The sequence below is a fragment of the Nylanderia fulva genome, unplaced genomic scaffold (genome assembly GCF_048542155.1).
Source record: "Nylanderia fulva isolate GAGA-0341 unplaced genomic scaffold, ASM4854215v1 Scaffold48, whole genome shotgun sequence".
Taxonomy (NCBI): Eukaryota; Metazoa; Arthropoda; class Insecta; order Hymenoptera; family Formicidae; genus Nylanderia; species Nylanderia fulva.
In genome coordinates, this window is record NW_028190565.1 from 96,117 (window position 1) to 119,678 (window position 23,562).

The following is a 23,562-nucleotide window of genomic DNA, read 5'->3' on the forward strand; positions in this document are numbered from 1 at the left end:
AAATGAAGAGAAAAAAGAGAAGAAGGCTAATTATGTCTCTTTAAATTATAGCCTTCGTGCGCCGAAACGAATATGAGACACCGCGGAAAAGAGACGGAAATTGTTTCTCGCGACATTATTGAAGATTAGAAAGTCCCGAGAGAAGAAAAGATCGGCGATCTTTTGACGAATGTTGCCGCGACGTTGCTCGCGCGCTGACTCGCGCGCGTCTCGCAATGCTCGTCTATTTTCAGAATGTAGGCCAATTAATCCCGTCGCATTTTCGGCACGGGGGAAAAACGAAAACATTACAAGTGTCTCACGGAAATAGCCGTGGGGATAAATGTCCAAGTACTCCGGTTTGCGGCTCCATCTCTTTCTCCCTCTTCTCGTTCTTCCCTCATCTTCAGCGCGCGAGGGTAGTCGCAATAATTTAATAGAGAACATATGTAAGTCCTGGAGTTATCTTCGCCACCCTGATGGTCGGCCACCCGCGTGCAGATGGATGTTTACGTCTCTATGATACGTGATATATCCCGCGGATATCGTATTTTCATTATGCACCCTCGATCAGATTCGAAGCTCAATTTTCCCTTAACGAGCATTCCGCCTAACCGTTCTACTTGTAATACTTGTTACACCGCTGCGTATCGTATTTTCATTATACACCATTGATCGGAGATCTCGATTTTCCTCTAACGAGCATCCTATCCGTCTTGTAATTTTTTTTCTTAAATTATAATATTCAAGCCAAGGAAATGTTAAGTTATGAAAAAAGGAGATAAAAATATGTAAACGTCGGTCGTTAACGTTTTACGATATATGTAACAATACTTTGCGGTTAAATGTGTAGGCGGGATGCATCAAGAGGCTTTTAATCTCGATGGTTTTAATGGCGCTTGTATTATACGAACGATATTAAGCGTTTACGAGGCGGATAGACGATGAGATGAGTAGAAGCGAGAATCTTTTGGAGAGAAGTGTTGAGAAATATAAATGATGAGAAATATAAATTTGTTAACGCTTCATGCGGCTGACGTAAATAACCCATATCGTTATTGTGACACTTTATGATCGAGATTAGAAATAAATTGAATTAATTGCGCAGTCTCGACATAAAACTCGAAATCAAGCGCTGAACAGCGAATAGAAATTGTACATATTTTTGTATAAGAAATTAAAAAAGCTCTGATATCTATAAATATAAAATCGGAAAGTCAGACGCGATAAAATTATTTTTAAATTTCTCTTAAATTATTTGGAACATTTCGGTCTTTCCTTCGGAATCTTCAATAGATCGATTAGTAAAAGAAATTTTTGTTAATAATTAAAGAATTTAATTGCATCTAATATTTGTGCTTGATTTTCATTAGCCATTTTTATACCTGATTTTTTAAATATATTTTTCTCGTTCTTTTGAAGACCTGTTTTGAAAGCGAATGAGAAAAATACGCTCTGGACACTTGATATTCTCGCGCATCTTTCACTTATCATAGAGCTTGACGAGTTTGAAGCCCGAACGAGATCAACAGCGTGATTGTTTGTGACGCGCGCAAACTTAACTTACGGGTTGACGAAGTGTCGAGGAAGAAAATCGATTGGAGAGGATCGAGCGCTCCGAATCGTGACTTTCTTGGCGCGCGAACGATTAAAATTGTGCAGGCGGTCGACCGGAAAATGGGACCGCGCCCTTCCGAATAATTTATCTCGAAAACGCATCGTATCGCGTCTTCGAAGCATCCTCGAGAAGTTGGCGCAAAAAGTAGCGCATAGTTTCACTTCTCATTTGTACGTCGAAAACCTGCAAAGAATTTGTATTCTCGAGGTAAGGGAACTAGAAAATATGTATATTATCAAATCCTCTAAAAAGAGAGTGACGTGAATATAATCATTTAATCGTTCAGGACTCATGATTCATTTATGTCTATACTTTTTTTCTATGTACTGTAAAATAATGTATCTATTTGTCATGATTCATTTATGTCTATACTTTTTTTCTATGTACTGTAAAATAATGTATCTTTGTGTTAATATAAAAAAATAGATCTCATTTTATGTACATTTTTATAAATTAGGAATATCCGATACTTCAATCTTGAAGGATTTTTCTCTTAAAATAAGAGAATCCTTGTAGAAGAGGGTATTCTAAAAATAAGAGAGAAATTTTCAAAATGAGAATACAATTTTTTCAGTGATGTCTTTTAAAAATCGATTGTCGGAAAACGAGACAAAATAATAAATCCTCGAGCACGTGATTAATAAATGATGAAAGTGAATAAATATCATCGACCTTTTTTATTATCTCAGTCAGTGAATATATAAAATCTGTATACATATACACTAAACTGACTGCATAAATATGAGAGGGAGAGAAATCAGAACTTTGAATGATTTTTCTTTCACCGCGAAAAATATAGGCAAGTCAAGAGGGTGAATATTCAACACAAATACACATATATATTTTCGAGTAAGTACGTTTGCGTACATATCTGAAAAAATCGAATCAAACACAATCAAGCATATTGGATTTATTATCTCTTTTGTCTCTGCGATATATCAAGTATCCGACCGAATCCATATAAATCGAGTGCTCTCGTTGAATCCTGAAATGCCTTTGTGTTCCAGTCATCTAACAGCTCTTCGTAATCCGAAATAAAAGCGTGTATCGACACATTATCTGCGTTAAACGCAAAAGGAAAAAAAACGCAAAAGGGAAAAAAATGGAAATTTCTATTTTTCACATAAAGTGTCTCCGTGAATAAAAATTCGGGTATGACACCGGCTTGATGGCAGGTTATTGTTGCCTCCGTAGTCAAGGCTTATATACTCTCATACGGTTTACTACCTGACACGGAAAGGGCGGGCAAAGCGGACGCGACAAAGCGATTTTTAACCCTTTCGCATCCAGAGGACGTTGCGCAAACTTTTAATAGAGAGTTTGAAGCGCACGAAGCGAGTTCAAGCCGGAATAAAGTTTTTCGGAAACCAAAAAAAAATAGAAAACACAAACCTTTTGACTCGCACAAAAGAACCGAGAAGCAAATTACCTAGTATAATATCGTAGGATTTAATTATATTATATTAGAATATTGAAAACGAGAGAGCTTTTTTAAAACTAATCAAGAAATTATACATCAGATCCCTAAATATCAAAGGCGGAATTCTGAAATTATTTTTTTTTCTATTGTGTTTTAAATTCTTCTAAAGTTGGTTTTTAATTGTCAGTTCTCTTATTAATTATTAATAAAATTATTATAATTATTAAAGTACTGCTTTAATTTTTTTAAGAAAATAAATGAAAACAAATATATTATTTATGGTAAAAATAACTCCTTCATTCATATATTATCCGAGCTGTAAATTGTCCTCTCCGGTGAGTTTAAGAGGAAAATTGGTGAATTCTCAAATAAGTCTACAGACTATTCTCCTATTCATTCGGGGGATTTCCTTTGAAACTCGTTGCTACATCCGATGTCAACGAGACGGTGCTCTGTCCGATTACCCGGATTCTCCGTTCCGCCGACGAAACTCGCTCTGCTCTTTTAGCCAAACGAGCCTGCAAATGCAACGTCGCGCGTCGGATAATCTCGTCAGTTTCCACGTATATATATATGTATGTGTACAACCGAAGATTTTCGTAGGCGCGACATATTTCCGTGGGGGAAATGTACGCAAAGAAGGATCAAGAGAGAGAGAGAGAGAGAGAATGCGCGCGCGCCCGCCCGGGTGGGCTATCTATAGCGGCCGAGTGTAACCGAACGGCGACCGAGTGTCACTCAAGGGTGACAAAACTCATTAATACCGATCTGCTTAATGCGCCGTCGCGTGTCCGACATTAATCTACTTAAAAATACCTGTACGGGGAGAGAAGGAGCGCGCCATTTTAGATCATCCGTGTCGTGGTTTACTTTGTTAATACACGCGTTAATACATGGACGATCTCGCGACAAGATCGTGCAAGATGCGAGCCCGCTAATATCCGCGGGTGTTCTTCCCTTCCTTTTCTTTTCGAAGAAATAGCCCCGTACAGCACACAAGTTTATGCAGCAATATTGCAGCAACATTGCAATATTGTACATTGCATAGCAATATTGCAGAAATATTATATAGGCATGAGTTTGCGTTTAAACAACGTTGCAGCAACATTTCAGAAATATTATGAAAATAAAATTCACGCAAAAAATATTAGGTACAGAACATCGATTTTCTGGTCTCTCGGCGATGATTTTGATGACTTCCCATACAGCACACAAGTTTGCAGCAATATTGTACATTGTATAGCAATATTGCAGAAATATTATATAGACATGAATTTGCGATATCGTTTAAACAACGTTGCAGCAACATTTCAGAAATATTATGAAATAAAATTCACGCAAAAAATATTAGGTACAGAACATCGATTTTCTGGTCTCTCGGCGATGATTTTGATGACTTCCCATACAGCACACAAGTTTGCAGCAATATTGTACATTGTATAGCAATATTGCAGAAATATTATATAGACATGAATTTGCGATATCGTTTAAACAACGTTGCAGGAACATTTCAGAATTATTATGAAAATAAAATTCACGCAAAAAATATTAGATACAGAACATCGATTTTCTGGTCTCTCGGCGATGATCTCTTCCCATACAGCACACAAGTTTGCAGCAATATTGTACATTGCATAGCAATATTGCAGAAATATTATATAGGCATGAATTTGCGATATCGTTTAAACAACGTTGCAGCAACATTTCAGAATTATTATGGAAATAAAATTCACGCAAAAAATATTAGGTATAGAACGTTCAGTCCGATCATGTATTTGACACATTTCCAATAAACAAATATGTAATAGTAATGTTTATTTTATTGCATTATTGCTGCAATATTATAGAACAATGTTACTAAAAACGGACATTTTACCGTTGCTGCAACCTTGCAGCAAGATTGCTGCAACATTTCACAATGTTATTATGCAATGTTGTAATATTGCAATAAAATGTTGTCACAATGCTGCTGCAATCTTGTTGCGCTGTATGGGTCTCTTCCCTTTTTTCCTTGAAGAAATATTAATTGCTATTCATATATGAACAAATACATATGATAAATATATGAACAAAATCATAGCCAGAAGCAAAAATGCATGGGACATTTTTTTCCGATTTTATATACCTTATGCGTTTCGAGTTATTTGGTCACGATTAAACTATTTTTCATTAATCCGACCAATCGCGTAACTCACATTTATTGAACAAATAAAGGAAACTATTATTTTTGTATCTGACCTATAGCCGCTGGCGATATGTCTTCTCTTCGATATCTTCATATGCGACACATCGTTTTATTGTTTCTATACTTATAGATCCATATAAATGTTGTTTACATAAGATTATTGTACTTTAGTCATTTTGCTTTTTTCCTCAGAGATCGAAAAAATATAATAGTTGAATAAAGAATAAAAATATTGATGCAATCTCTATTGTTTTTCTATCAGAAATAACATAATGTTAATATTAAAAATAAATAATTAATATAAAATAATTTTTTTGTATATATTAATTAAAATTCTATTTAGTAAATTTCACGAATCACGTGATAAATATTTCAAAGATTGCATTTCTTATCAGGAGAGATATCAAGTAATTAATCGAAATATTATTCTTTCATATAATTATAATAAAAGTATATATCTGAATTATTTTCGCAAAAATATTTCTATTTAATTTTTCTCTTTACTCCTTTTAAATCATGTTAGTTATTCTTGTAATTAGCACAATAAAATAAACAATAATTATTTGTAAAACAAATGGATATTTGTTTCGTCAATTGTGTGTACATATTTTTCACAATTACTATATAATGTTTGAAATAATATTTTAAATGATTAACACATAGTTTATAAATTTGAAGTTTATTATTTCAAATAAAATTTTTGATTTTTTTAGCTTATTGTTTGAATTGATAATTACAATTATGGCATTGGATAAAATTGAATATTTACAATAAATATTTGCATTTAATATTTCCTAATAAATATTTGTACTTAATCATCCTTACAAGAGATAAAATAATATTTTATTTAACATTTGATAATAGTCTGTATTTACGCTTATTTAACAAAATAAAATTATTGCTTTCAAAACTGTCCAATAATAATTTTATTTTAAAAAGAATATATTTTGTAGCGTTTATTGTGAGTATAATATTTATACGCAATATAATAAATTTTTTTATTTCATGCATGTCTTCACATACATGTTTGTGTAATTCATACTTTATATTAATTTTAATTTAAAATTATTTAATAGAACAATTAAAAGCTTGTTATACATAAAAATATCGATTGTCCCCGTTAAATTTTCGTAGAAAAAAAGGAGAAAGATTTTGTCATAGAATCTGGTAAGAGTACATCCGGCGATCTCGGTGGAGCGCGCTGTATCAGAAAAATACATTTACCCGCCTATTTTTACTCGACGCGTACAACGAACGCGAATTTAATCTTACGGGCTTTAGAATCGCAGCGGCCGCCTAACGATCGCGTGGTGATGCTGCCTTATGCGATGCAGATGTTGATGATTTTTTGCGTGACAGGGCGAGTCATGAGAGACCAGAATCCGCGGTGCGACCCGATCGTGCTCAGCATTTCTGCCGCGAAGGGAATACTCTCTTGTCTCTAACGATTCCTTTACTCGCGAGATGATGATATCCGCGATAATCGTGACCAGAATGCACGCGAGGATTTAAGAACGAAGGAGATCCCCGAACGATCCTTTCCTATTGGAAATTCGAGAACGCAGAACCAGATTCATTTTGATTTATAATTTTCAATAAGACAGTTTGACAGTTTCTTTTCTTCGGATACAAGAAAGAGAATATGATAAATTTTTTTCTTTATTTTTTTCCAAAAAATGTTTAAAATATTAATTGACTGTGAATAATTATTCATATATGTTTTATGGATTATAATTAAAATTAAATATAATTATATTATAATTTATGAAGATTAATAATTCGCAACTTTGACGTTTCGACGCGTACGTCGTATTTTGATTTTATTATGAGAACGCAGAACCAAATTCATTTTGATTTATAATTTTCAATAAGACAGTTTGACAGTTTCTTTTCTTCGGATACAAGAAAGAGAATATGATAAATTTTTTTCCAAAAAATGTTTAAAATATTAATTGACTGTGAATAGTTATTCATATATGTTTTATCGATTATAATTAAATTTAAGTATAATTATATTATAATTTATGAAGATTAATAATTCGCAACTTTGACGTTTCGATGCGTACGTCGTATTTTGATTTTATTATGAGAACGCAGAGCCAGATTCATTTTGATTTATAATTTTCAATAAGACAGTTTGACAGTTTCTTTTCTTCGGATACAAGAAAGAGAATATGATAAATTTTTTTCTTTATTTTTTTCCAAAAAATGTTTAAAATATTAATTGACTGTGAATAATTATTCATATATGTTTTATCGATTATAATTAAAATTAAGTATAATTATATTATAATTTATGAAGATTAATAATTCGCAACTTTGACGTTTCGACGCGTACGTCGTATTTTGATTTTATTACGTAACTCCGATTACACGATCGCTAAATAAGAATGAGATACGTCAGATGGATCTAAAGCGAAATAAGAGCGGCTGGGAGGCGTAAAATATTTTCCGCCGAGAACCTAAATTTGTATAAGCAACTATGTGTGTATGGAGTAATATTCACTCACCGTTGATTGGTTGAAACCTCGCCAAAGGATCCGAAAATTGCCGAAGTCTGTCCGTCACGTACTGCGACGACTCTCCATTCTGCAAATAAGACAGAACGAATGAATTCAAGCCGGATAAAATGTAGTTGTTTCGCCGCGCAAATGAAACGGACACATAGCTTTCCAGGGATTATCCGCGAGATCGGGTGCACGATAGCTTGCTCCGGGGATAATGGATTCTCAATAGAAACGAGGGAGGAAGAGATGAGAGAGGATTTGCGAGGAGACGACAGAAAGAGAGAGAGAGAGAGAGAGAAATTCGAATTAAATCGCGATCAACTATCTTCTCGCCGAATATCTTCCACTGGGAAAGCATCGATCGAGATGCTCGCAAACATTAATTCGGCATGCAAGATTTGCATTCGACAGACATCAGATAACTCATGCAGGGATATGGGAATCGGAGCGTGAGATGTGTATATTTCCATGCAGCAGACACACATAAATCGCGACGGATCGATCAATGTCTTATCCTGGCTTTTTTTTTTTCAAAGTACTAGAGTCATTCGATTCGAAATACGCGTCCAAATCTGCTGACAATTAACCCTTCTGTCAATGACCGGGTACACTGAACAGTTCGTTAACTTGAAATCTTTCAATTAAATTACTATTTTATTAATTGAACATATATTAGAATTTAAATAAAAAAAATATATACGTTTTGTTAAATTTAAATGTTATATTTAATTAAATTATTTTATATATTCAATTTACAAAATCATATTTCGTTGAAAGGTTCACTGAACAGTTCGTTAACTTAAAACCTTTGAATTAAATTACTATTTTATTAATTGAACATATATTAGAATTTAAATTTAAAAAAAATATATACGTTTTGTGAAATTTAAATGTTATATTTAATTAAATTATTTTATATATTCAATTTACAAAATCATATTTCGTTGAAAGGTTCAGTCGAGTTAACAAATTTATTTTTTGGATGTATGTACCTGGATACTCAAAGCAATTTTGTTAAATGTTCAAAATGTGTCGAAATGTTTCTTCGTCCTAAATAAACAAAGGATATTTGTATTCGAAAATCTCGTAAAATATGAGGGAAAAAAATGTTGAACAGTAGCTATAAAGAAATTGTCGCGATATGTCGACAACATATACAATTGATAAAGAATTATGCATTGACAGAAGGGTTAATGATTCATTTGGCAGTATTGAAATAAATATATATTCGAATTAAATAAATTGTTTTAGTGCACTGAAAAAAATCGGTGTACTTTTACATCACAAAAAAAACAGTATCCTCGAAAAAATGCAAATATGCCTTGATTCAAGTATATTTTATCCTTATAATAGCGCCAAATATAAATAATTTGGGATAAAGGATAATTTATCCTTAAAACAAAGTGCAAAATATTCTTGGTTGAAACTGAAATTTACTTATAAATATTGCAAGGACAATTGACAAGTAAGCATCGGATATAAGCGGTACTTTCAAGTACAATATATATAATAATTCTTAGTTCAAATGTGACTAAGTTTGTTTTTACCATACACGATTTTTAAAACAAGAATATATCTTAAGGATAAAATATACTTAACACAAACTTATTTATTATTAAGGCAAATGAAAATTTGTGATTATAAAGAGCATTCTATGCTTAAATCAATCAAATAGCGTCCAAGAATAAAAATATACTTGAATCAAGGATTCCTTTATTTCTGTGTTTTGAAAAGAATTTTCTTATATCAAATAAATATTTTTCATATCAAATTAATATTATTAGTTTCAAATAAATGATTCATTTGGCAGTATTGAAATAAATATATATTCGAATTAAATAAATTGTTTTAGTGCACTGAAAAAAATCGGTGTACTTTTACATCACAAAAAAAACAGTATCCTCGAAAAAATGCAAATATGCCTTGATTCAAGTATATTTTATCCTTATAATAGCGCCAAATATAAATAATTTTGGATGAAGGATAATTTATCCTTAAAACAAAGTGCAAAATATTCTTGGTTGAAGCTGACATTTACTTAATAAATTGACAAGTGAGCATCGGATATAAGCGGTACTTTCAAGTATATATAATAATTCTTAGTTCAAATGTGACTAAGTTTGTTTTTACCATACGCGATTTTTAAAACAAGAATATATCTTAAGGATAAAATATACTTAACACAAACTTATTTATTATTAAGGTAAATGAAAATTTGTGATTATAAAGAGCATTCTACGCTTTAATCAATCAAATAGCGTTCAAGAATAAAAATATACATGAATCAAGGATTCCTTTATTTCAGTGTATAGATTCGAGCGAAACCGTAAATCCGGTCGAGTCTCGATTTATCCTACCGGTCGAGGATCATCCAGTAGGTATTCCGCGAGCAGAGCGTGACGATAGGTGGGAAGCAGCGATGGGAGGAATCGCTGGAATTATCGTTACCCAATTTGCTTCCCTCCGCGCAACCCGAACTACCCCTAAGCTCGAGAGAGAAATTGGGTCACATCGGCCGGGCAGGAAGCGCATCGGGGCGGATGCGCGAATCGACAATCGAACCCGCTGCACGCTTTATTTGCTTTTAATTCCATGTTGTTTGTATTAATTGGTGAGGTCACGTAGAAAACGATAAAGAAAAGGCGACGAGTCAACGCGCCTGTTTAAACTGTCATTATGACAGTCGACACGTTATTTTTATCACTCTTTTTTAAATGTTGTATATTTTATTTTATATCATAACTTTCATATTTATATATATTTTTTTTTGTAGTATTAATATGTGTATCTTATCATCCCCTTATTAATATATATTAATAGGGATGACAAATAAGAGATTGATTAAGAGTAAAAGAATTTAATACAAGAAATTTTGACGCGGTTATAATAATAAAAAATAATATGGAATATATTGATTTCCATAATGAAGCACCTCTTATATAAATATTATATATATATATATATATATATATATATATATAATATTGATTACATTATATATAATTCATATCATATTAATTACTACTGAATATATATTATATGAATACTATTATATATTAATAATAATGATTAATATAGATTGACTGCCATAATAATTATTCTAAGCGCATGCAAAAAAGAAAATCGAAACGAGAGAAAATTAGAACATTAGAACGATTGTAAAAACCCTGTTTTTGCAATTGCAATTGCAATCAGTAATAAGACACTTGCAGTGTCTTAAGAGCTCCCCGCCATCATGATATTTCGGCCTCGTCCCAAAAGTACAGAACGTAACTCAACCTCTCTAAATAATGAGAATACACTATGACAAGCGGACCGAAACTGTGTCTAGCTTTGTCGTCCAAGTACTTCAGTTACCAGCGTATATGCCAGAAGAGACATATACAGGATGATTCACGACATGATGCGGCACAAATTTAGGATTTGAATTCTGACGTAATTTCAGAAACGAAGGGAGATTTATTTAAAGAACGGTTCCGATTTCGAGGATTATCAAATTGCGATTTACGTTTTCTATACACAAGATTAACGCACGACGCAAGATTTAAGAAAATGTGACATATCGATGAGATATACATATATGTACATTGAAAGCACATCGAGAAGTATAAATTCGTCAACAATTTCAAAATCTATTAACGTAAATATGTGTTTTGCCGTCTGATGCGGAATCGCTAATGTCGCCTCGCATTCAATTAATCCAGCCACGTGCGAGAGCCCTTTCGTACAGCCCTCGTGATATGCATTACATCGTGCCATAGCATCGTAATACAAACCCACGTAATCATGACATAATTGTGGTGACACGCGTGACTGTGAGCGGTGCGTAAATTTGGCTCTAATTAGGCTGTAATAAAATCGCGTCAACTGTCATCGAAGACGATGGAGAAAGCGAAGAGGAAAATCATTAATCATTTTTTTCAAGCGGTAAGACATTATTTTTTCGAGGGAAAATCCTGCAACTGCGGTCTCTTTTCAACCAGAGAGTCATAAATTAAACTAATATTTTTTTATAAACCTGTATCGAAAAGAAATTTCAATTTGAGTTGAAGTTATAAGAAGAGACTTTTTAATGTATACAGTTATTCGCGGTGATGATTTTATTTTATTTTAACTTGCAATTTTATTTTAAGTTTTACAACAATTTTCTTTTAAGAATTAAAAATTCTAACATTGAATACATTTAATTTTGAATAGAACCTATAGTTTTTTAACAAATTATAAATCTCATAAAGTACATTAAAATCTCTTTTTCGACAACTTTAAAACTCTTTTTTTAATTAAAAAAAATTGTTCGATATACGTACTTTTGAACAGTTTCATTATGTGTTTTTTTTCCGCGAATTTTCTCAAATACAGTAAATGTGGTCGGGGATATAATTCTTTCGGTGATGGGAAAGTGGATTGTGCATGTCTCGCGTATCGTGCAATGAATATTTATACGCGGTAAGGGCGCACGTGGCGTAGAACATTTTTCCTCGGTCGACTTATGTCAACGCGAGCATCGTAAACCCCGAAGCTGTGTTGTGCTTAGATGATTTTAAAATTAGCTGGATAAAGACGAGATAAAAATATGTAAATTCATCTTAGATAAGATGAAGATGATTTTGTTTTGAACATATCTAGATAAAAAATAAAATTATATGGCTATTCATCTAGGTAATTTTCAGATAATATTTGTAAGACTGCTTATGTAAACAGTTATTAAAAAATAAATTATAAAAGGAATAGAAAAATATGCATATTTTTATTTATAAGATTTGATCGCTTATATATATAGTATTATAGTATAGAGTATTTTATATATTTTTATAAAGTTATTTTTATAATATTTTTATTATTTATATTTTTATTTATATTTATTTTATATTTATATTTATATTTATTTTATTTATTTTATAAAGTTTCATCTAGATAATCATCTAGATAATTTTATTGTTAGATAACAGCAAATACTGCTTCGAAGAATATATCGTGTCTCGGTTTAGGGCTGCGTGGTTGCAAACCGAGAGGAAACGAATATTTGACAGAAACGAAATGTTCTCCAAAGCTTTATTCACAAATCGTAGTCCCCGGTAGAGATGTAGGCGCGCGCGAGCGCGTCTATATGGGGGATATATAAGCGTTCCGCTAATGTATCCGCCGACAGGCGCGATAATGCACCCCGTAGATCGCGACGACTGAATAAATTCCGAATAATCGCGCGGCCGGGAATACGAGGCGCGCTTAAGAGATATTCTCGCGCGTGACTTTCATATTGCCTCGCTCGCTCGCGTTACAGGAAATCTCCGAGGACGTACGTACAAGCGGAAAGAATCTTGGAGAAGACGACTTTGACGCCGCATAAAAGTCTCTTACACATGGCATTTGCTCGCCCCCTCTTTGGAATTAAAAAAAAAATTAAGCATTATTTGTTCTCTTTTTGAATAATATTAAAATTTATTTGCATATTTAATATAAAGAATAAAAATAACACAAAAATAAAATAAAATAAAATAAATAAAATATAAATAAATAAAATAAATAAAATAAATAAAAAAATACAGTTTAAAAAAATTAAGAACAAAAAATTTTAAAATCTAATATGCCCCTTCCTGGAAAAAATCCTGCAGATGCCCATCTCTTACATAGATTTGTTTCTTTTCCTCTTGATTTTTCTTTTTCTTGTCGTGGGCTATAATTGTGCGTTCTTATCGCGATTTATCGATTGTGCAAGATAACGAGAAGCAATTTTATTTTTATCGCTGGTTATTTTATTTTATTCCCCTTCGCGATTGAGAATTATTATGTAAAGATAATAAAATATACAACAATGTGTTAACTTAAAAATGTACAAGTTTTATTATAAAAGAAGATATGATTTAGACATTGGTTTTTTAATTGATTATTCGATTATTTTTGGTATATTGCCAATTGATTCCTCAGCCGAATCATATTTAATTTTTAATTTATATCAAAATAATAAATAATTTCTCAAAGAAAGGTCTGGACAGGAAAACAGCCTTTAATATTAATATTATAAAAAAATATTAAAAAGTTTTTCTTTCGTGTATATTTTTGTATATTTTAACGAACCTTTCATTAAACACGAGAGTTTAATTTATTTAATTAATAGCAAAACTAGTAGATAATAAATCAGAGACAGATAGAAAGAAATCTGAACTGTCACTGTATGTCCACGAAGAATTGAACTCCGACAACATCTAGTCATCTCTGTCATTATTTGACAATGTAATCTCGAAGAGACAAAGAGATAAACGTCAAAGTTTTTCACGACTATATTCTACATTTTGAAATTATTTTCTGATTGTATCTGAGTTTGATTGTCAATAAAATGATCGACATAAAAGAATTCACCGAAGAATTACAACTTCACCTCAATTTTCTATTTTTTAATATATACACTGAAAAAAAATTATTTAATTGTTCAAATAAAGATTTACTTTAATACTATTTTATACATCATTTTTTTGAAACTAATAATATTGATTTTCTGTGAAAAATATTTATGTGATATAAGAAATCCTTTTTCAAAACAGATAAATATTTATTTGTTTCAAACAAATGTGTAAATGGGACTATTTAAGTAAATATTTATTTGAGTTCAGTAGTTTTTTTTATACAAAAATATCAGAAACACAAGTGACATTAAGAACCGTAAAGACTGTATTAAAAAAATAAATAAATGAAAAACAAGAGAGAAATCGCGAAAGATAGAAGAATTCAACTTCACCTCAATTTTCTGTCTTTTAATATTGACAAAAATATCAAAAACACAAGTGACATTAAGAACCGTAAAGACTGTATTAAAAAAATAAATAAATGAAAAACAGGAGAAAAATCGCGAAAGATAGAAGAATTCAACTTCACCTCAATTTTCTGTCTTTTAATATTGACAAAAATATCAAAAACACAAGTGACATTAAGAACCGTAAAGACTGTATTAAAAAAATAAATAAATGAAAAACAGGAGAGAAATCGCGAAAGATAGAAGAATTCAACTTCACCTCAATTTTCTGTCTTTTAATACTGACAAAAATATCAAAAACACAAGTGACATTAAGAACCGTAAAGACTGTATTAAAAAAATAAATAAATGAAAAACAGGAGAGAAATCGCGAAAGATAGAAGAATTCAACTTCACCTCAATTTTCTGTCTTTTAATACTGACAAAAATATCAAAAACACAAGTGACATTAAGAACCGTAAAGACTGTATTAAAAAAAATAAATAAATGAAAAACAAGAGAGAAATCGCGTAAGATTCGAGGAAGGAGGCTATCGATAAATGCAGTCAGGCGGTTAGAAATCAGAGCTTAACAGGAAGGCGATCGTTTCGATCGGCATTGAAAGCTCGTTTTCCCCGTCAGTGGCTACCATCGGAGCACGAATGCGCATCGATGCATTCCGGGGGTGCAAGGGAAGTCTGCGGAATCAAGTCCGTGATTGGGAATCGCGAGAGTCGGCCGCATTCTCCCTCTCTCTCTCTCTCTCTTTCCTGTTCGATCGATCGGCGCGACGCGTCACCAAATAGCGATCACATCTCTCTCCATCCGCGGAATTTCGATTCTTCTTTTCTTTTTTTTTTTTTTTGTCACCCCTCATTCATTCCCTTCGGAATCGCAGGCGGCACAACACAGCCGCATTAAGCATTTTATTCGGTCCCGTATCATCTATTTGTCCCTAAGACGCGCATCTATATGCGGCGAACTATTCTCGGAGTGAAAGAGACTCTTCTCATACTGTGTTTCACATCTCCAGCACGACATACACTCTCGGCGAGAGATACAGGATATACAAGTAATGCTATCGACTGCGATCGGCCGAAGGGAAAAAGCAAGAGAGAAACTATCAAAATAGTCAATATATACTATTTCGTTTTTTTTCTTTTTTTTTTTTTTTTTTTTTTTTGTTGATTGTAGCCTCTCTGTGTAGCCTCGAGAGTTCAAAATAAAAGTTCGTACTCGCAGATATTTGCTGTTTTCTATCAGATTTCTATCGCAGTTATATAGTTTCGCAAAATCCTTTTTTCATTTTTGTTTTTAAAACGAAAAAATTGAGGTCTCGAAAATTGCTCGATTAAGAGAGTAAAAATTATAGGAATATAGGAAAAATCGTTAACACGAACAGAAAATATATTATTTTAAAAAATACGAAGAATAATGTAATATTAACAATTTATTAATAATCATTACTTAGCGTTTTAAATTATCTAATTTATAGGAAAAATTTTTTAAATCACAAAATATATAAACAAGCAACAAATACGCATTAACTTTGAATTTTTGATGAATAGACTAATTAATTGGATCTAGTTTGTGTTAATTTTGATAACATGCAATTTTTAATCGACCTAGAAAATCCATTTTTTATCAATTATCAACACAATAAAATATTTTTTATTTGAAATATATATGTACTTAATACATATATATCTGTATATTCCATAAATACAAATTATATAAATAAAATCATCACACATTTCTTTCTGACCGTGCAAGAGTTTATCCACTTATCTTTTTCGAAAACATGAAATATTGTATGTCATGTTATCAAATAAATAAATTTAATGAAATATTGTATGTCATGTTATCAAATAAATTAGATATAAATGAAAATTAATACACCTTTAAAATCGATTAAATACCTTTCTTAAAATGTTTCCATTTATTGTATCACTCTAATGTGCATCGGCACCTTCTGGGAAAAGTTTTTTATATATAATATTTATAATTTTTATATATAATATTTTATAAATAATGTATAATTATACATATAATCGTAAAATTATATATAAAATATGTCCATTTTTATATAAATAATTATATAAATTTATATATAAATTATAAGGGTTCATATATAATCATGTCAAATTATATATGAAACATATATATGTATATTTATTATATATAAATTGATATATAATTTATATAAAAAGCACTTTTATCTAATTATGTATGGACATATTTCATATACAATAATTTTGCGATGATATATGTATATAATTTTATATATATTTCTATATAATTTGATAATATAAAAATGTTTTGTATTACACGTGCAGGCAAAGTGGCACTTTGTGTGCGTGTTTTTTGTGCGGAAAGCGGCCGATTTCCCACGCCGCCATCTAGCGGCGACGCGGTGAGTAAATAAGCCGCGTTCAAAGCCATTGCCTACGGCTGAGCCGCGTTCAAAGTCATTGCCCACGGCTAAAACCGTGGGCAATACATTGCCCACGGCTTCAGCCGTGGACAATAACTTTGAACACGGTTATTCCCGTAATCGGCTGACAATGAGAGATTCGCGACGGAATAGTATATTGTGTATCAAGTGCGGAAAGTTGACAATTGTTCACTCGCCTTCGACTCGTGCGTCCACCCGCACTTAATACACAATATACTATTCCGTCGCGAATCTCTCATTGTCAGCCGATTACGTCTTACTCGTGTACCCCGAGACGCGAACACACGCGAGATATCCCCGAGTATTAATATCGGACGAAAATCCCTCGACGGACGTTTCTCGCGTTCTCTCTCGTCGCGCTTAGAAGGGGTTAAGGCGAGTCGGGACGGAAAGGGGTGGAGGGCGCGACGAAAGCGCGAGACAAATTACAGAATCCGAGGGAGGGCTTTGTAAAGAGACGCGAAACGCCCAGACCGCGGAACGCCGTAACGAGAGAGAGAGAGAAGCGGCGGAAAAGGGATTCCTGGGCGAAAGCGCGGCGGAATTTCGCGGCGCGACTCGCCGCCATCCACAGGGAGTCTCTGATCTCCCTCTTTCCCCACGACCGCCCGAGAGGATTACACAATGAAATATATATTTCCCCGTTCTCTCTTTCTCCGTGTATCTCCGCTAAATATAAAGCTCCGTGCGCGAGAGACCCGAGAGAAATCTCAAAAAACAACGCACTCGAAAGAGATCTCTCTCCCATTAGGTCAATCCTGTCTCCTACCTCTAATCTTTCTCACCTCGGCAAAGAGAAGGATGGTATTATTGATCGGGAGATCACTCGATAATGTTACTTAAAAGCTTTTTAAGCGGACGAATAAAGCGAGCTCCGCTATTTTCTCGAAAAAAGTGAGCTCTCGCCGGAGTTCAATTGGATTCCTCGCTCTCTCTCTCTCTCGACCACCGAAGAGACCGGGATAATTTATGCGATCCTCCGCGAGAATCTCTCCGGAGAGTCCGCAGCCATTTGAGCCCTTCTGCTCTTCGACCTAAACCGGAATGTCAACCGCGATCTAACATCAAACACAGCAGATCGCACTCGGGATTCTTGGAATTTGGAATCGTCTTTGCGAAACGCGGTCCAAGAATTTTTATCAAGTTTCTACGTAAATTGGTATCCGCCTTAAATTGAAATCAGATCAAATATTATCTTGTTAATTAAACATATATCAAAATATTTAAATTAAATATAACGTATTAAATCTAACAAAACGTATATTTGACTTAAATACTAAATATATGTTCAATTAACAAAATAGTAATTTAATTAAAAGGTTTGGTCCAAGTTAACACATTTTTTTCGGTGTATTATATCGATATAATGCTTCGTCTTGTAACTTGATGCTTTTGTTACCATTTTGATATTTTTCAATATTATATATACGCATACGCAATATTTATAGAAATAATAAAATTCGCGTTTCAAATGAATGCGCACGTACTATATACCGATGGATTTTTCATAAAAATGGATAAAGCCCCGGATGTGACGCGTTCGAGATATCGGACAAAAGAGAGGAAAACAAAACACAATTACATTCCAATTAACGTCGGAAATCGAAATGGCTCCGAGATGTCCATCTCTCCGCGATGTATCGCTGACAGTCGTCGAACACGAAACTTAACGAAACCAGCAAATTGGAAATTTTTCATCCGCGAATTTACTCGTCGGGATATACTCGCGACACGACCTTTTTGCGTCAATTTTCCATTTCGATGCGAGAATACGATATCACATTATATGTAAAATTGTAACTCTTTAATGTTATAACGTCATCGATAGAGATGTGAAATAATAATTCCAGTATAATTTAATCAACGATATTCTTTAACCACAATTGTCACATTTTAATTTATAAAATATTTTTATATATAATATCATATATAAAATATATAAAAAAAATATTATAATATAATATATATATAGAATGTCCTAAACCATCGAATATATAGTCTTTTAAGAACAAATTTTCTGGCTAATTTAAAAATAATTTTTCCTTAATAAAAATGTTGACGCATCAACATAATTTCCGAGTTATAAGAAGCGATTGGAAGAAAAAGGCTTTTCGCAAACAAAATTTTGTGGATTTTAAATCAGTTCATTTTAGCGGCATATTTAATATGCATTTGCAAAGTGCGCTTTTTCTTTCTACGGGCGTAAATTGCACTCACACAGACGGTGCTTTAGTTATGGTAATTATCATAAACGACTGCGCGTTCTTCTTTTGAGAGCGAGAAACTCGGGCGCAATTCTTTTTACGGCCGCTCGAAAAAAAAAGAACGATGATACTGAGCTAATGGTGTCGCGGGTCAAAAACCATTAGAGCTTGTGTGCGATGCACGTGTCAGACATGTGTGTGAACTGTGTAACTCTTAAATGCATCTCGTTGCAGAAGTTACAACGTTTTCATTCTGTCAAGTAATTGCAAACTAAATGCGGCACAAATTTTGCAACGTAAGTTTCATTTATAAATTTCTCATTGTAATTTCTGAGGTTTATTTTATAAAATTCATACAGGGATCGTTAATTTTGTGTTTCTACTATAAGATATTTAAATTACAATAAAAATCCTTCATTTACCTGACTTTGTTTGAGTCGAAATCTCTTTCATTAATAATGTTTAATGCAAAAATTAATAAAGAAAAAAAATACACGCGGCTATTTTTGTTAGCAATTACCATAAATTAGGCAGCTGTATCTTAATTAATGAATGATATATTTGACGTTTCATTTATAAATTTCTAATTGTAATTTCTGAAATTTATTTTATAAAATTTATACAAGGATCGTTAATTTTGTGTTTCTACTATAAGATATTTAAATTACAATAAAAATCCTTCATTGACCTGACTTTGTTTGAGTCGAAATCTCTTTCATTAATAACGTTTAATGCAAAAATTAATAAAGAAAAAAAATACACGCGGCTATTTTTGTTAGCAATTACCATAAATTAGGCAGCTATATTTTAATTAATGAATAATATATTTGACGTTTCATTTATAAATTTCTAATTGTAATATCTGAAATTCATTTTATAAAATTCATACAGGGATCGTTAATTTTGTGTTTCTACTATGATATTTAAATTACAATAAAAATCCTTCATTGACCTGACTTTGAGTCGAAATCTCTTTCATTAATAACGTTTAATGCAAAAATTAATACTAAAGAAAAAAAATACACGCGGCTATTTTTGTCAGCAATTACCATAAATTAGGCAGCTGTATCTTAATTAATGAATGATATATTTGACGTTTTATTTATAAATTTCTAATTGTAATTTCTGAAATTTATTTTATAAAATTCATACAGGGATCGTTAGTTTTTTTGTTTCTACTATAAGATATTTAAATTACAATAAAAATCCTTCATTGACCTGACTTTGAGTCGAAATCTCTTTCATTAATAACGTTTAATGCAAAAATTAATAAAGAAAAAAAATACACGCGGCTATTTTTGTCAGCAATTACCATAAATTAGGCAGCTGTATTTTAATTAATGAATAATATATTTGACGTTTCATTTATAAATTTCTAATTGTAATATCTGAAATTCATTTTATAAAATTCATACAGGGATCGTTAATTTTGTGTTTCTACTATAAGATATTTAAATTACAATAAAAATCCTTTATTGACCTGACTTTGAGTCGAAATCTCTTTCATTAATAATGTTTAATGCAAAAATTAATAAAGAAAAAAAATACACGCGGCTATTTTTGTCAGCAATTACCATAAATTAGGCAGCTGTATTTTAATTAATGAATAATATATTTGACGTTTCATTTATAAATTTCTAATTGTAATTTCTGAAATCTATTTTATAAAATTCATACAGGGATCGTTAATTTTGTGTTTCTACTATAAGATATTTAAATTACAATAAAAATCCTTCATTGACCTGACTTTGAGTCGAAATCTCTTTCATTAATAACGTTTAATGCAAAAATTAATAAAGAAAAAAATACACGCGGCTATTTTTGTTAGCAATTACCATAAATTAGGCAGCTGTATTTTAATTAATGAATAATATATTTGACGTTTCATTTATAAATTTCTAATTGTAATTTCTGAAATTCATTTTATAAAATTCATACAGGGATCGTTAATTTTGTGTTTCTACTATAATATTTAAATTACAATAAAAATCCTTCATTGACCTGACTTTGAGTCGAAATCTCTTTCATTAATAACGTTTAATGCAAAAATTAATAAAGAAAAAAAATACACGCGGCTATTTTTGTCAGCAATTACCATAAATTAGGCAGCTGTATTTTAATTAATGAATAATATATTTGACGTTTCATTTATAAATTTCTAATTGTAATTTCTGAAAATCATTTTATAAAATTCATACAAGGATCGTTAATTTTGTGTTTCTCTACTATGATATTTAAATTACAATAAAAATCCTTCATTGACCTAACTTTGAGTCGAAATCTCTTTCATTAATAACGTTTAATGCAAAAATTAATACTAAAGAAAAAAAATACACGCGGCTATTTTTGTCAGCAATTACCATAAATTAGGCAGCTGTATCTTAATTAATGAATAATATGTTTAACAAGGCCGATTTGAATGCGAAATTTGAATCTCGGGCTCGAAATTCTCCCCGCTGACAATAAGCCTAATCCCAGTGTGTATGCTAATCTTATTAATTCGCGCTATCGCACATAATACATACCATGTTCTCGGTGGAAGGATGATCCTGATGTCCGGAGGGTCGATTTCCCTGCAGCAGCGCTTCGAGACTCTCGATGTATTCAATAGCATTCCGCAGTATCTCCACTTTCGGTAAACGCTGATTAGGATTGTTGCTCGTTCGTCTCTTTAGGACCTCGAAGGCCTCGTTGACCTGCGATAGAAATTGTATAATTAATCATTAATATACGCTATCGATTATTTAAATAATACACAGAGATGCGCGGAGCGTCTGTGCTTTTTTAAAGATTCTCTTATATATGAAAATATTATCTAAAAATATTGTATATATATGAAAATATTATATAAAAATAAAAACATAATATATTATTATTTATTAATACATTCTATTTCAAAACAATTTGAGTATCAGTGAAAAATTTATTGTCTATAAGAAATCTCATGTCACTGTCTGCTTTAATCATTGATATTTTCACTGATCTAATTTAAGAGAGTTGAAGAGAATCATATATATACATTGCGCTTTTATCTATCATTCATTTTTTTAAATGTCAAACACTAGAATAAAGTTATTTCTTTTTTCTGTGTCACGTACATATGAAGAAAGAAAAAATTTTCTAAACATTCTTATTCATATAGGCACCGCGAGTGTCGAATTTCAAATGACTCCGGTGAACTTTAATATATACTCGGGCCCATTCCCGAAACATCATTCGTCATTTGAATCATCCGAAAGCGGCGCTTAGTCGCGACCGATCTACTTCGCAGATGTTTTCCTTCCGTCAGTTCGCTCTCTTTGAGGTTGTTTACTTCCAAAACACACGATTCGCGCACGGCATGTTTTAGTAATTACAGACGGGCAAAAACAGCAACGTGCGTATATATTCATAGTAAGATGAGAAATGTGATACAAATACAGACGTATGTCACATCTTCGGTATTAATGTCCCATATTATTTTAAAAACATGTAACTTTCAAAAATCATTAATTTCCCATTAGTCTTTCGAATCACATATTTTGACAAGTTTCCCTAACAGCACACATAACCCGAAGACGTTCAGAGAACATCCCGAGGATGTTCGAACGTCCTCTGGATATCCCCTGAATATTCTCTGAATATCCTCTGAATATCTTCCGGGTATGTTGTGTTATTAGGGTTGAGTGCAAATATTTTTTAATTATTATATGTATAATAATGAGAGACAACATAAATGTAAAATATATACAAGATGAAAGCCGCAACTTTGGAAAATCATTAATTTCCCATAAGTCTTTCGAATCATAAATTTTAACAAGTTTCCCTAACAGCACACATAACCCGAAGACGTTCAGAGAACATCCCGAGGATGTTCGAACGTCCTCTGGATATCCCCTGAATATTCTCTGAATATCTTCCGGATATGTTGTGCTATTAGGGTTTAGTGTAAATATTTTTTAATTATTATATGATAATGAGAGACAACATAAATGTGAAATATATACAAGATGAAAGCCGCAACTTTGGAAAATCATTAATTTCCCATAAGTTTTTTGAATCATAAATTTTAACAAGTTTCCCTAACAGCACACATAACCCGAAGACGTTCAGAGAACATCCCGAGGATGTTCGAACGTCCTCTAGATATCCCCTGAATATTCTCTGAATATCCTCTGAATATCTTCCGGGTATGTTGTGCTATTAGGGTTGAGTGTAAATATTTTTTAATTATTATATGTATAATGAGAGACAACATAAATGTGAAATATATACAAGATGAAAGCCGCAACTTTGGAAAATCATTAATTTCCCATAAGTCTTTCGAATCATAAATTTTAACAAGTTTCCCTAACAGCACACATAACCCGAAGACGTTCAAAGAACATCCCGAGGATGTTCGAACGTCCTCTGGATATCCTCTGAATATTCTCTGAATATCTTCCGGATATGTTGTGCTATTAGGGTTGTGTGTAAATATTTTTTAAT

The 23,562-nt window shown here is 32.1% G+C and overlaps 1 protein-coding gene across 1 annotated transcript in view; it reads right to left on the minus strand.

Annotated features, from left to right (window-relative positions):
- The window catches only part of nau (myogenic-determination protein nautilus), a 44,529-nt gene that overhangs the window by 13,963 nt on the left and 7,004 nt on the right, over positions 1-23,562 (minus strand). The window contains exons 3-4 of the mRNA XM_029312672.2: positions 21,621-21,791; positions 7,713-7,791 (exon numbers count right to left, since the gene is read on the minus strand). Coding sequence (XP_029168505.1) covers positions 7,713-7,791; positions 21,621-21,791 — 250 coding nt within the window. The remainder of the gene's footprint in view (positions 1-7,712; positions 7,792-21,620; positions 21,792-23,562) is intronic.